We start from the raw sequence: 14,119 nt of genomic DNA, 5'->3' as shown, positions 1-14,119 counted from the left end.
CAGTACGAGGGAAAGACATGCTGCAAACTGCCGATGTATTTTACCTTCTATTCCATGGTCAGTGACTTTTCTGAGAATCATCTTGGATGTTTATGCTTCACCAACATTAACTGAAGGGCTATATACTATTATTTACTGAATGGACACTTGTTCTGTGTCTGACACGTCTATGCATTATCTTACCGAATTCTGTTTACCATCCTGAGAGGTGAGTGAATAAAAGGAAATTTATAAATGTTGAATAATTGGCCCAAGACACCCAGCTAGTAATTAATGGAATTGAGTTTTAAACCTGATTTTCTCTGACTCCAGAGCTATTCAAAGCTAGTCTACACATTCAAAGCTACCACTGTATGCTATTCCGCATTGGTGCACTGTGAAATGAGAATTGGAACGTAAAAATGGGCCAACATGACCATGTTCCCATCAAAACATCGAGAGCCCTTCTTTGTGTTGGGTCGATGTTCCCCGTATACATGGGCCTTTATAAGCTATTAGTGACATTCAGAGCGAATCAAGACATTTTGAGAGAAGGACATTAATACTAGGACAAGTTTGTGAAAGAAAAGAAGAATCATGTCAAACTGGTCCTGATTTGTGAGAAACCTAATAAATAAAATTCAACCATTAGAAATTATTTGTAAAAAGCCTTGATTTTTATCCTCTCACTTTGATGTTAGGCCCCAAATCTATTTTCCCATATGGCTGAGTTTTATTTACTCTGCTTCCTGCAACAAGAACTAACGTTTCTAAGAGTTTTCAATGGCTCTGGCGATTTTTCACATTACATTTGGACAGAGTAGATGTGACCAAAAGGAAAATTACTGCATTTGATTGATTTTTATTTTTTAAGAGGGACTTTTCACTTTTAAGATGAAGCTGGTAGATGTTCAAATCATGATTAGCCCTTGTAGCCAAGGGAGGACTTAAGGGGTGGGAGAGTGAAGTGGAAAGTGTGTCTGGTGTTTGTTGGAGGGTTTTAATTTTATTCCACCTCTGCTGAGCTGGTAACATTTGCTCTGAAATTGTTACAGACTCTCCACATGGTCTGTTTCTCTCCTCTTCTCTCCCAGGAAGGGGGAAGGGAGAGGCTTGATCAAGCATGGGGGAAGAAAGGGAGGACACAAAAAAGCAATCTCAGTTGAGAAATCCACCCCCTCCCAAAGACACCAGAGTGAGCACACATGGAAACTCCCACATGTGTTCTCACCCACAGGCATGTTCAGGCGCACACACACACACACACACACACACACACACACACAGACTAGCTGCATTGTTTTTTTCATGGGCTCTAATTTCTAATTCTAGAATTCATGAAATTAGAGCCCATGGTGGGTCTTCGCTATATCCTACCCTACCTTTGGAAATTATTAGGTGTTGAAGTCTGTTGGAAGCCTGGTGAACTCCTTTGGAATGTTTGACAGCCAGGGGGACCAGCCCTGCTTATTATAACCATGACCAGTGGCCACTTAGTGTGGATTCTCCCCCAGAGCTTGCAAACTGCCTGCCTACAGGTTGAATCCAGGGCACAGGTGTGTTTTATTTGGACTGCACAGTTTTTTGTTTTTTTTAAATGAATTTATTGCCAACTTTTAAAAATCTGGGACTTTCACATAAAAATCTGATCTCACTTTCTTTTAGGAAAATAATCAATTGAATAACCGTTGTCCCAGTTAGGTGAGGGGAGAGTTCCAGTTTCGTATAGTCCCTACCAATTTCCTTTGATCTGCCTGTGTTAATTGCCACTTATCCCCCCAGTTGCACTGTGTTTGATTATGCCTGGCCCACGCCACTGTTTATATTACCTCCGGGCCTCTGTAGGGATTTGAAATCATGGTACTTTACACATGCTTTGTGCGGGAAATAGCAACCAGCCTCATGTTATTCACTCATCTCTATATTTAGATTTAAAAAAATAAGAGGAGCTCTAATACATATAGTTTAGGATGAAGACAAAGAAGAAACGTTGGCCTGCAATGTTTTGTTCACCATATACATTTTCTTAAAAGGCCATTAATATATATCACCAAGTACATCTTCATAGGTGTATACCTATATCAGCATTTATTTATCAAAACAATGTTTTGAAACCAAGCCTTTGTTTTGGACGGTAAAATTTTTTATCTTACTATTACCATCTCTTTCTCTCACTCTTTTATCAGCTGTGCTTAGATCTTAATACAATTATGCAAAAACAATATTATTATTCAAGCAATGCCAGAGAATGTTTTCATTAGCGATATTAAAAAGCTAAACTTGCTCCCGAATATATTTTTGAAAGAATATTTTTCTACAATAATATTTTTGATGCTTTATAATAAATGTTTTCATTAGCTGCATTTGAATTTGGGTAAGATAAAAGTAATTTTTTTCATATAATAATTTTAGAATATAAATTTAAATTCTATTTGGACTGACTACCACTGGAATCATTATTTTCAATAAGAAGTGGTTAAGCATTCAATGAGAAGGACACGGACTAACATGCTGCACAGATCACATAAGAGACAAAGGCTCTATCATTAGCTCAGTAAAAAAAAAAAAAAAACCCAAAGTTTTATGAGAGCTCCCATAGTGGAGGTGGTGATGGTAATGGTGATGGTGGTAGAGGTGGTGATGGTCATGATGGTGGTGATGGTCATGGTCATGGTGGTCATGGTGGTCATGGCGGTCATGGCGGTCATGGTGATGGTGATGGTGGTCATGTGGTCATGGTGATGGTGATAATGGTGATGGGGTGATGGCAGTGATGATGATGGTGGTGGTAGTGGCATTGATGATAGCGGTAACAATCATTTTGGAGATAGCTTTATGGGATTGTCATTGGTTGAAAAACATCATTTATTTGAGAAGATTAATTTGAATCATATAAAAATCCTTTTAATGTCAAGCTATAAATTCAGATAAGTGATTAGAAATAGAAATAGAAATATTTAAAGCAACCAACTCCATACTTTAATGTCAAGCCACATTTACAAATATTCCTGGCAGAAGCATACTTCCACGGCTTTGAGAATATCATATTTTTACCTGCATCCTCAACTGACAAGCCAGTGCATAAGAACATAAAAGGCCAAGTGATTTTCTTTATGTTTTTATCCTTCAAATAGATACAATTTCTTTGGATTGTGATTTTCTTGCAAAGCTTTTTTTAAAATCCGGTTTCCCAGAGGGCTCTTGGGAAGAATCAATGCAATGATGGATTCCTCAGGAGCTGGCACACCATAGGCCTTTGCACCAGTCTCGGGCTCCTCAGAAACAGCGGGAAGAAGATTCATAACACCACGATGGTCCTGTCATGCCTGTTGAATAAGAGTTAACAAAATCGCACGAGAGCAACTAGTTGTTTAAAAACATTGTTAACTCCTGACCTAGAGAAGCTATATCTGTGGGTGTTGCCTCACACAGGTTTTGTGGGTTGGGTTTCGTTGTCTGCGTCTGAAGCCCAACCTTTGAGATACACGATGCCTAACTTTATCTGCATGCCAAGAACCCCACCACCATGCCATATGCTAGCTTTTCAGAGACTCCTTTGCTCTGCTCTAAGTTTAGTTTGCCCCAAACCTATCCCATCCGTGGTGTCCTCCAGACTGGTGAATATTTAGTAGGAGCCTCTCAGAGCATCACTTCTGTCCTCCATCTTGGCATTCATGAGTGGTGACCCCTGGCACAAGGACATAGAATAGACACTTATAAATGAATGAACATTTGTAAGTGAATAAACTTTTGTAAATCGTCTTTTGAAGGTATATTTTCAGGGAGCTTTCTCTGGATGTTTCTAGGTTAAAAGTTGCATGGACTGAATCCAAGCCACAGGAGTCTTTTGTATGAGTTTACATGGTGTTGTGGATGTTTTTTTAAAATAGGGGGATATTTATTTAACTTGACACCAATTCTTATTTAAAAAAATAAAATAATGAACCCAGGGTGGCATGGCATCTGTTGTCCAGTTTGGACATGGCATTTATGTCCAGTTTGCCACAGTCACCATTAATGTTTATCTGCCCATCTATATTTCTGCGTGGCCCACGGCTGGTCCTGCATTTGTGATTCCCACTGTAGACAGCCAGAACACTTCTCGGAACTGGCAATGAGAGCATTTCTCAGAGTTGTGTGAAGGTAGCATCATGCCCACCGTCACTGTTTAGACTTTAAACAGACAACTAGGTAATAACTCTCGGTGCCACATTTTCCTAATGGGGATTGTCTTTCCTCGTCTGCTCTTAAAGGCTCTGTCTCCAATGGCTTCATGTATCTTGTAATAGTTTTATTTCTTCTTTTTCCAATGATCATGGTAAGTGTTTCTGCCTTGTTAGAAACCGAGCCACAATCTCAGCTACCTATTTACATGGATCTTTTAGAAGACTGTCTCAGCAATAGCATATACGTTTTACTCTTTTTCTATCCCTGAAAAGTATGACTTGAATTAAGTCAAATAAGCCAAAATTCTGTAGACTGGGTAGATTATAAACAACAAATTTATTTCTCACAGTTCTAGAGGCTGGGGGTCCAAGAACAAGGCACCTGCAGTTTCAGTGTCTGGTGACAGCCTGCTTCCTAGCTGGCCATCTTTTTGCTGTACCCTCACATAGCAGAAGGGTAAAGGAACTTTCTCAGGCTTCTTTTATAAAGACATGCATCCCATGACCTAATCACCTCCCAAAGGCCCTAGTTCCCAATACTATGACATTAGGGGTTAGGATTTCAACATACAAAGTTGGGGGACACAACCGTTCAGACCGTAGCACCCATCTTGAGGTAACTGATACAGGTTTGCTTCTGAGCTCACCTCAGAGATTATGACTATTTGTACACTCCCCAAAGAGATGACTGTGTGACAGTTTCCCCTTTCTTGGGCTGTGATTTAATTCCTTACGTGAGTAGAGTAAGCTATTCTAAAGGTGTTGTAGACAACAGATGTCTTAGTAGGTGAAACCAAACACAGTGAATTTGAGTTTGCATGAACTTGGCAAGAGAACGGAATTATTAGAGGCCTCTGGTATAAACCCCAGTCTTCACAGCCCTCTTTCCCAGATATTCCAAGGGTTTTTAGTATGCCTGACACAGTGACCGACCATGCCTCACTAATGCCCACACTAACAGTAGCAGCCGCTCAGCCCATTGTGCACGCTATATGGACCAGGCCTGATGCTGACCGCTTAATATTAACTCATTGTATCTTCAAGGAAATCTACAAGGTAGCGTTCATTGGTAGTCCCATTTTACACTTGAGGAAACTGAGGCTTAAAGATATTAAATAGCTTCCCAAGGTCACATACCTTACGTGGCAGAGCCAAGGTGCCTGGTCAGTATTTGGTACTAGAGAGTTGCTTTACAACTTAAAAAAAAAAGGAAAAAAGAAATGTTAGTATTTAAAAAAAATAAGATAATTAATTTAAAAAATTGATCATTTAAAATAGGTTGCTGTCTAATTAGGTCTGCCCGAGCCCATGAAAGATGGTTAGTGTATTTCTTTGTGAGAGAGTACATTCCACACCAGACAGCCTAAGCTGATCTTCACAGACCAGCAGCTGAGAACATGTCCAAGGAATGGATGAGTGCAGTTTCCAGTCTATAATTGGTGGGGTTTTTATCTGATTGACCCATCAAATTAAGTTGCTTGCATTTCAAAAGAGAACATTTTTTTCCCTTTTCTTTAAGCGTCAGTGTGCTATTCCAATGTTAGCTCCTAGCCATTTCTGAATTCCAACAGTATTATCCACTTTTGCAAAAAAGTATCTTAGAGCTTCAAACTTGTTTGAATAATTTGAGGATCTTTCTTTTCCTCTCTCTGTTATAATTATTGTTATTGTTATTATTTGAATAATTTATTTATTTTCTTAATGGCTATATCTTTTTCTGGGTAAGAACCACAATTTCTTGTATTTTTTTATCAGAAATTTCTAGCTAAAAGAACAGTTGTAAAATAAGTTACAATTTGCATAAGTTTATCATCAGAGAAATGAAAAGGTGATAAAGGAACAATGGAGAATGCAGTTTTCTGATAATAACACATTCCTAATATTTGGCTATAAAACTAATCGTTGACATATTTTTAGACCCAGGAATGTACAGAATTACATGGTTATAAAACAGAAAAATTCACAATTGTTGACTTATATTAACAAGTGGTATAACAATGCTGAATTCTAAGAACGGGAAAAAGAAACCAAGTATGGAATGAAATTGGAAGGGAAACCTCAAAATGAAGTTTTGGCAGGATGAGGGGGCCCATGTGTGCCAAGTAGTAACTGAAAGCTAATTATGATGGTCATATTATGAACTGTGCAGAAAGAAGGAGATTGTTGATTCTGGTGCCTTAGATACACAGGCAACTGGATTTTTTTTTTTTTTTTTTTACAAAGATACAGCATTCCTTTTTGGTAAAGAGCATCTCATTAAAGTGTAGACAACAGAACTTTTAAGCCTACTCTCTTTAACTAGTGTCAAGAAGTATGAGAAATTATACATGAGTACTTTTTAAAAAAGAAAATTAAAATAGAAAGGATGCATCATACTCACTGATTCCATTAAATGGACTGAATTTCTTTGCTTTTATTTTTGCAATTGTTTATAATCTCACTTAAAATATAGTAAATAAGTGACGGTAAAGTATTTTATTGTCTAACACACTGAGAGACACCTGATAAAGACACAAAGACTTTATGTGGTTTCAAGCAAATGAGGCCCTGGCTGCAGAGATATCCCCTGTTTTGTTGGTAGAGGGCGCTCTTGTAAAGAAAATATTGTCCTGTAGGCACTGCTGAGAATCTTGCCCAGCTCTGTGATGTCAGCGTCACCATGGAGATCTCATTCCACTGAGAGGGGAATGGATTCCACAGTCCTGCTTTGGAAATGTGTAAATAGCAGATGTTTTTATTGCCTTTGTTTGAATCTCTGCTCTTGCAGAGCTACTCAAACCGGAAGCTCAGAGGAGAGGAAGTCCATATTTGTCGGCTCTGGGTCTTTTTCTCTCTGCATGCAGCTTAGTCTCCTGGGAGGATTGTGTGTAATGACAAGTTAATGGAAAAGATATGAATTCAGATTTCACAGAAGAGAGTCACAAAACTGATTATTTTTTTGAGTCAAAGAAATAATTAAACTTCCTTTAACAAATTTATTAGACACTTTTTATTATAAACTATAAATATACAACATATGTGGTAACTATTATTACAATGGTTTTAACTGAAATTTATAATACATAAATGTAAGGGTACATGTTTCTATGCGTTTGAATGGACTTCTTTTCCTACGGTTTGGTAGTTAAGAGCCTGCATTTGAATTCTAACTGACCCGGTTCCAAACTCCTACTGATCTTCTGTTAAATCTGGCAAAATTTTTTACTCCGTAAAATAGGGATACTAATAACATCTAACTTTTGCCAAATACAGTCTATCTCCTTCATAGCAGAGAGGATTAAATGTAATAATGTATATAGAGAATTAAATGCAGTAATGCATATAGAACTATTTTTGTTGCTGTATCACCAGAGGAATTTCCATCTTTTCTTCATGTAATTACTGTGGTAAAACATACTAGAACCAATACAGAAACTGATAACTAAGAAAAGTTAAGTAACTTGTCCAAGTCTACATAATGATTATGGCAAATCTGAGCTCAGAATCCAGGTATCCTGATCCCCTTTCAACGGCTTTTTCCAGAACATCTGGCAATGATAATCACCCATGTTTTTGAGATACAGTGGGTATGGCATTATGCTAAGTACCATTAGAGGTAAACTCTGATGCACTAGATGGAATGGTTTCATATGGGGTTAGATTCATATGATAACCATAGCACTAGTTTAGAACTAAAAATTGATAGAATATTAAGCATTGTGTGCCATAAACTGATTACCTCCTTTATGAATTGCATGTAATATGCATGCAATTTCCTTTCTAGTGTGGGATATTTTGACAGAGGACAGTTTTCTCAGAGGAATACCAATCTCTGGTTCCCACAAAACTAAAAGTTGGTGACAGATCCCAAGAGGTCCTGAGTGAAGACAATGGTTCATAAAACTCTCTATACCTGTGAATCTATTTGCAAATGATTTTCACAGCGTCATTTCAGTGGAAGCCTGAAGGAAATCAAAGGCATGACCACATTCTAGCTTCATGTTAGCAACTCCTGCCGGCTTTGCTCCTATTCCTGGATACTAATAAAAGTATGCTTTTCACCCAAATAATCATACTAGTAAAATCCCTATTCCCAAAGCAAAAAGGGGCACCCATATACTCCATTCTATCCAAATTCCACTTAGGAAAGAAAGAAGCCTGTTGGTATAGTGCCTAGGAGCTATGTACTGATTTTTTTTCTTTTTAATTTTATTTGTTTATATAGGCACACCTCATGTTATTGTGCTTCATTTATTGCATTTCAAAGATCATGTGTTTTTTATCAATTGAAGGCAAGACGCTCCGCCAGCAAAAAAGTTACGACTCGCTTTATTGCGGTGTTCTGGAACCAAACCCACAATATCTCTGAGGTATGCCTATATTAGGTATACATTTGATTTATACTTATTTGGGAGTAAAAATACATTTGGGCTAATGAAAATAGCTAAATTTTATTGAGGACCTATTCTCTTCTGATTCATGGTCTTAACTCATCTAATCCTTAAAAACAATTGATATGATAAACTGAGGCACACAGAGATTAACATCTAAGTGGCAGAGCTGGCTTAATTCAGGTCCCAGGCTTTGACAATAAGCTGTGCTCTTGGGAAATTGTGCCAGAGCAGATGTCTCCAGTGTGCCAAAGAATCTCACCCAACAGGAGACACTGCCTCTGCCTTTACTAAATTTAGTATCTTTTTGAAACAGGACAGATTTCAAAATAGTTGACTGGGGTTTCCTGACTGGCCCCAGTCAGTGGTGGTGGCAGAGCAAGGACTGTGTAACTCAGCCACCTGACTCCAGGCTCATGACAAAACCACTAGCAGCTAATACACGTTACTCTCTGCTGGATTACTCATTCACTACAGTGTGATGGGAATTCTTTGGAGTGTGAGTCTGTACACATATGTACTGGAAAGGAAGAGGTGAAAGGTAAGGGCAGTCGTATTCTCAAGGCCTAGCACCGTGGCTGGCAAATAATTCTCAAGGCCTAGCACAGTGGCTGGCAAAAAAAAACACACACCAAAAACATTTACTGGATGATCACTAGGGATCCAGAACAGGGGTGAGTCACTTTGGACTGGAGTGGATGGAGAAGCTCAGACTTGAATCTCCACCTGAAGCTTGAATCAGAGGAGGGACTTGAATAGGCAAAGAGTTAGGTAGGAGGGAATACCCAATGGAAAATATTTCATACCAAAAACCACACAAGTAGGAATGAAAAAGTCCTTTTCTGAGAAGAATATGTAAGTCAAGCAGACAAGTTGGAGAATGTTTCAGGTTAGAGCATAGTGCATCCATCCATCCCTCCATCCATCATCCATCCCTCCATTCACCCACCCATCCATCCATCATTCACCCATCGATTCATCATCCAATCATCCATTATTCATCCCATCCATCCATCCATCCATCCATCCATCCATCCATCCATCCATCCATCCAACAAGTGCTTTTTAAGTATCAGGTGCCATGTCATGGCTAAAACTACTGTGGACTTGAAAGGTAGGTTGGAACCAGGTTTTGAGGAGTCTGGAATGCCAGCTCAGAAGATGAACTTAAAGTTGATGATGATAAGCTAGTGAAGAGAAATTTTGGAGAGAAATTTTGAAAATTAACCAAGAAAGAATAGATTGAATGAATTAAATAGGATGGATTGGAGAGAAAATCCATGAAAGGGAAATGCCAAGGTCCACAGGTAAGAGGATAAGATCTGGACTGATGTGATGGGGGAGAGGGAAGAAGGACAGGACAAGACCTGGGTTTGAGAGATGTCGCAGAGGCAGAATCTACAGCCATAGTGAGACGCTGGAGAAGAGCGCTCGCTGACACCAACTCTTCTGGGGGCAGGAAAATGATGATGACACAGGACAGCCTGTAGAGGGAGCCACTGCTCCTCTATAGGTTGGACATCTCTCTTTTTCCAAACTTGATATCTCTGCCTTTGCATCTTTCCTGTCTCTAATATTGATGGATGCTTCCAACACATGATATCTACTGAGCAGAGATTTCATGAAAGAATAGATCAACTGTCACAGTGCCGTTGTAGCAAGGAATGTGTTTTTATCCATAAGTGAAACATTTTTTTAAGCTGGTTATCACACTCAATTTTGAGAACCTCAAATTTACAAAGGAATAACACTGTGTGTGTGTGTGTGTGTGTGTGTGTGTGTGTGTAAAATTAGATCATTGTGCAAAACATTGATTTTACATTTTTCTACCTTTTCTAATCCTTTGATATCAGAATGTATAGTGATGCCTAAAGGAAAAATCTCAAAGTATGTTGGCCTAGAAAAAAAGGGTTATGAATACTCCTCTGTGAAGCTTTTATGTTAGATGGAATACACTGCAGCTACCTCTAGGTCGATGATAGAGCGTGAGAGCCCGGATGATTGAAGTGTACGGATTATCAGATTATCCTACATCCATCTTTATTGTAACCTTGTGTTGAAGGCTCCTTTGCTATCAAATCTTTTACGAAGGCCTCTAACAAGGAGCAGTTTTATAAATTTGAATTTCATCTACTGACCATACCCACCTTCTCTGGTGGGAGGGTGTGAACAGGGAAATGGCTAAATCACGCCAGAGCAGAGCACAGAAAACATCCCAGTTTCTGACAGTTCAACAAATTCTTTGATTTCAGTCGCTGAAGATTGAGAAGTAAATGAATACATGTTGCTTGACACTGAAATGAGTTTTCCTTGCCCTTTTGTGCTGGGCGATGACAGTTAGTTTTCCTGAACAATCACGGCATCCTTTTATGTTCTTGGAATTCTGGATTTGGAAGTAACATCAAAAGTTCATCATGTTTCATTTCCCACTTCCCAACAGAATTATACTTAAGCTGTCCAAGCTGAATCGTTGTGTATTATGTTATTTATGTCTCAGGCTTGGAGGATGGTCATTGCTACATGATGGAAAGCAGTTGGCTGGCAATCTGCTTATGTGTGTTCAAGTTTAGATAATAGTTATTTGTCCACTTAGTAGTAGGATAAAACATGCACACATAGATGAATGTGATCTGGTTAGCAATCTGATGTTCTAAAAATGCAAATGATGGGAATATGTGGAAAGAAAAGACAATTTCCTTTGGAAAACAACATTTTGTAATCTATCAGAGATTTGCCATCACATCGTGGCACAGGATCTGGCACAGAGTAGGCCTATTGTGAATGTTTGCATGTGTAAGAAAATTAGCAAGTAAGTATTTATCAGCTAGAGAAATATCTCTACCTAGGAGGAGAGTGGATAACGGCTCTTTCCTTTGTGTGTTCGTAGAGTTCTTTTCACCTGTAGCTGCCCGCACAGCACCAAAATGAATGCCGTCAAACACTGGTCCATATGATGCTGTGTGCGGAAAGAGTTTCAAAATGAAATAAGTTTGGGAAATACTGGATCATTCTATCTCCTTTCTGGAGTTGTGGTGTACATTAGCATGTTAAGTGTTTTGAGAAGACCAGAAATAAATCTGCTTATATTGGATAAACTCAGTATTTCCCAAGTCTATTTGCACAAAACCTATTAACCATTCACACTTTAAGAAATGCTGCTTTTTAAGGTTAATTGTTCACTTTTTTGCCTGAGGGAGAGATCCATGTCTTACTCATTTTTGTATGTACAAGCTGTGTGCTAACTGGCATATACAGGCACAACACAGACTTATTCAGGTAAATGAAAATGGCCTGTAGGGGGTTGGTTAGGATGATACCAATGCTGACCAAAAAAGCTGGGTGGGGGTGCTGTGTCATGAATATAAAGGTAAACAAGGTCACAGTTGGAGTCAGAAGAAAGAGAGGAGTAAAATGGAGAGTGGGTTTTGACTGTAAAGGGCCTGTTTATAATCTAAGTAGAAGATCAGAGCCTCTGACACCACTCTTGAAGACCTTCAGTCCATCTTCCTTGATGACTACAAGGGCCCTCTTACATCCCCTGTGTTATCAAGCTTTTACAGACTGAATAAGCACTGAAAACTAGGCATATACCTCACTCATACTTAATACTTATTATTAAACCGTTACAGAAATTTCATTCTTAAAACTTCAGCCAAGTGATTATTTGGAAATAAGAGATTGTTTGGAAAAACTATCTAAAGCCTACACATCATTGCCTCTGGGGACTCTAAATAATGCTGTGTCCTGCCAACTTACTACTGTAAGTCTTACAGCACCTTTGATGTGTCAGGGTAGTGCCACCAAGGATTGACAAAGAGCAGAACCCCAAAGATACTTGTAGATGAAACTGCAAAGAAATAAGGGACCAGCTGATAGTAAACAGGCCAAAAGAACCTAACACCCAGGGAGGTTTTGACGGTGGTCCTCAGATATATAAGGGCAATGCTATTTAGAAAGTCTGTTTCCTGTAAGTCTGAATGGGTGCCTTCCATTGGCTGCTTTAGGATGTGCTCCAAGGGGTCAAAGAAAATTGAAACTAGATAGAAATCAGCAGTGTCCTCGGTGCCTTGTATTGGCTTTGTACACATCGTGGACACAATGTTATATCACATGTCCAAAGAGCAAGATGCTTGAAATTATTCGTTTTGACCACATTTACTTGAAAAACGCCATTTAGCTCTACATGTTCGTATTGGAGAATAATAAGTTGAATAAATATCAAAAGATTATTTTAAAACTTTCCTTTTGTGTGACGTGTGACTACAAAAAATTGGGCAGCATGAGCATTTCAAAGTTGAGCATAACTTGAGTGGTGGGCGTACATTTGCCATAGTCTACATATCTAAATCTCAGCAATAACTTACTTTTTCTATTATTCCTCTTATGAAAGTTTCCATTATTGTTTCAACTTGAGGTAGAAGGGGTCTAAAGAAGATCATTATATTCATATTATGATACAACGATTTTTCTTCTGTAGTTACCCCAAACAGTGATCATCATATCTGTATTATGGCATCAGTTACTACAAAATATATTTGTTGCTAAAATCACATGCTGACTTTTATTGCTATCAAGGAATATTATGTTCAGAAGAATAAAGGGGCACTCCTTTCCCACATGTGGCTGAGTCCCCTCTATTATGAAAATAAAGAGCTCTTACCTCCTAGCCTATTGATATATCAAGTAATAAATGTGACAGTTACCGGTTCTATTTTCCTTATCCCGTCTTCCTGCACAACTGCAACGTAACATGTTTCTTACTAGGAACAGATGCTGGAGCCCTTCCTTTGAAATTCCTCTGGAGAAGCTGCCCTGATTGCATTAGACAGGAAGTGGCTTCATGCAGATGTCGACTTGCTGGTGCATTGTTGTAATTGCTGTTCTGCTGACCCCTTGCTGAGTGCCATGCTTTTCTCTTGTAGGTGATGTGCCTTCAGGACTTTTTTGGTGACGATGACATTTTTATTGCATGTGGACCGGAGAAGTTCCGTTACCAGGATGATTTCTTGCTAGATGAAAGTGGTAAGGAAAAAAAAAAGTTCAAAACCAGGGGAAATTTGAGGCAGCTTTCCAAAATGAGCTGCACCAGGGCCAAGGTTATGTCAACTCTAAAGCTACCAAATCAGTTTCAGATCCTCACCCAGCATGTCTTTTCCATATCTCGAATTTCTTTGATTTTTTTTTAAATATAAAAAACAGATGAAATGATCATTGGAAAGGTTAAATCATTTCGAAGAGTAAATTATTATACCAATGGCTAATTTATAACCATGTAATAACTAAATTGATGTTCTATAGAAGACCATGGTGTGGATTTCTACATTTTTAATTGTGTATTTTCCTCAAAATTTATACTTGAGAGATTTATAGTCATAAAGTTACTGAATATGCTTCTAGACAAAATTTTCCTCCTTTAGTTCCTATTTGGGAAAGTGGCTTGGTGTCCCTTTTCTTTTAAATGCTTCAGAATTTGATGTCATAAGCATCTGTGAGGGACCAAAAAGAGGAGGGTAGCTTCCTTCGTAACAAATGAAATGTAAAGAAGGAATAGTTGGTAAAGAGGGAGAGACACACCTTAGGAAATGAATGTCAAATATTGTGACT

General features: G+C 38.5%; 1 protein-coding gene across 3 annotated transcripts in view; it reads left to right on the top strand.

The window, feature by feature from the left end:
* Positions 1–14,119, top strand: part of DCLK1 (doublecortin like kinase 1) — a 321,063-nt gene that overhangs the window by 144,332 nt on the left and 162,612 nt on the right. For all 3 annotated transcript variants that reach the window (XM_019736467.3, XM_019736468.3, XM_019736471.3), the window contains exon 4: positions 13,438–13,537. In XM_019736467.3, coding sequence (XP_019592026.1) covers positions 13,438–13,537 — 100 coding nt within the window. The remainder of the gene's footprint in view (positions 1–13,437; positions 13,538–14,119) is intronic.

The sequence above is a fragment of the Rhinolophus sinicus genome, chromosome 16 (genome assembly GCF_057876585.1).
Source record: "Rhinolophus sinicus isolate RSI-liver-muscle chromosome 16, RSI-T2T, whole genome shotgun sequence".
Classification (NCBI taxonomy): domain Eukaryota; kingdom Metazoa; phylum Chordata; class Mammalia; order Chiroptera; family Rhinolophidae; genus Rhinolophus; species Rhinolophus sinicus.
This window is presented reverse-complemented; position numbering and strand designations above follow the sequence as displayed.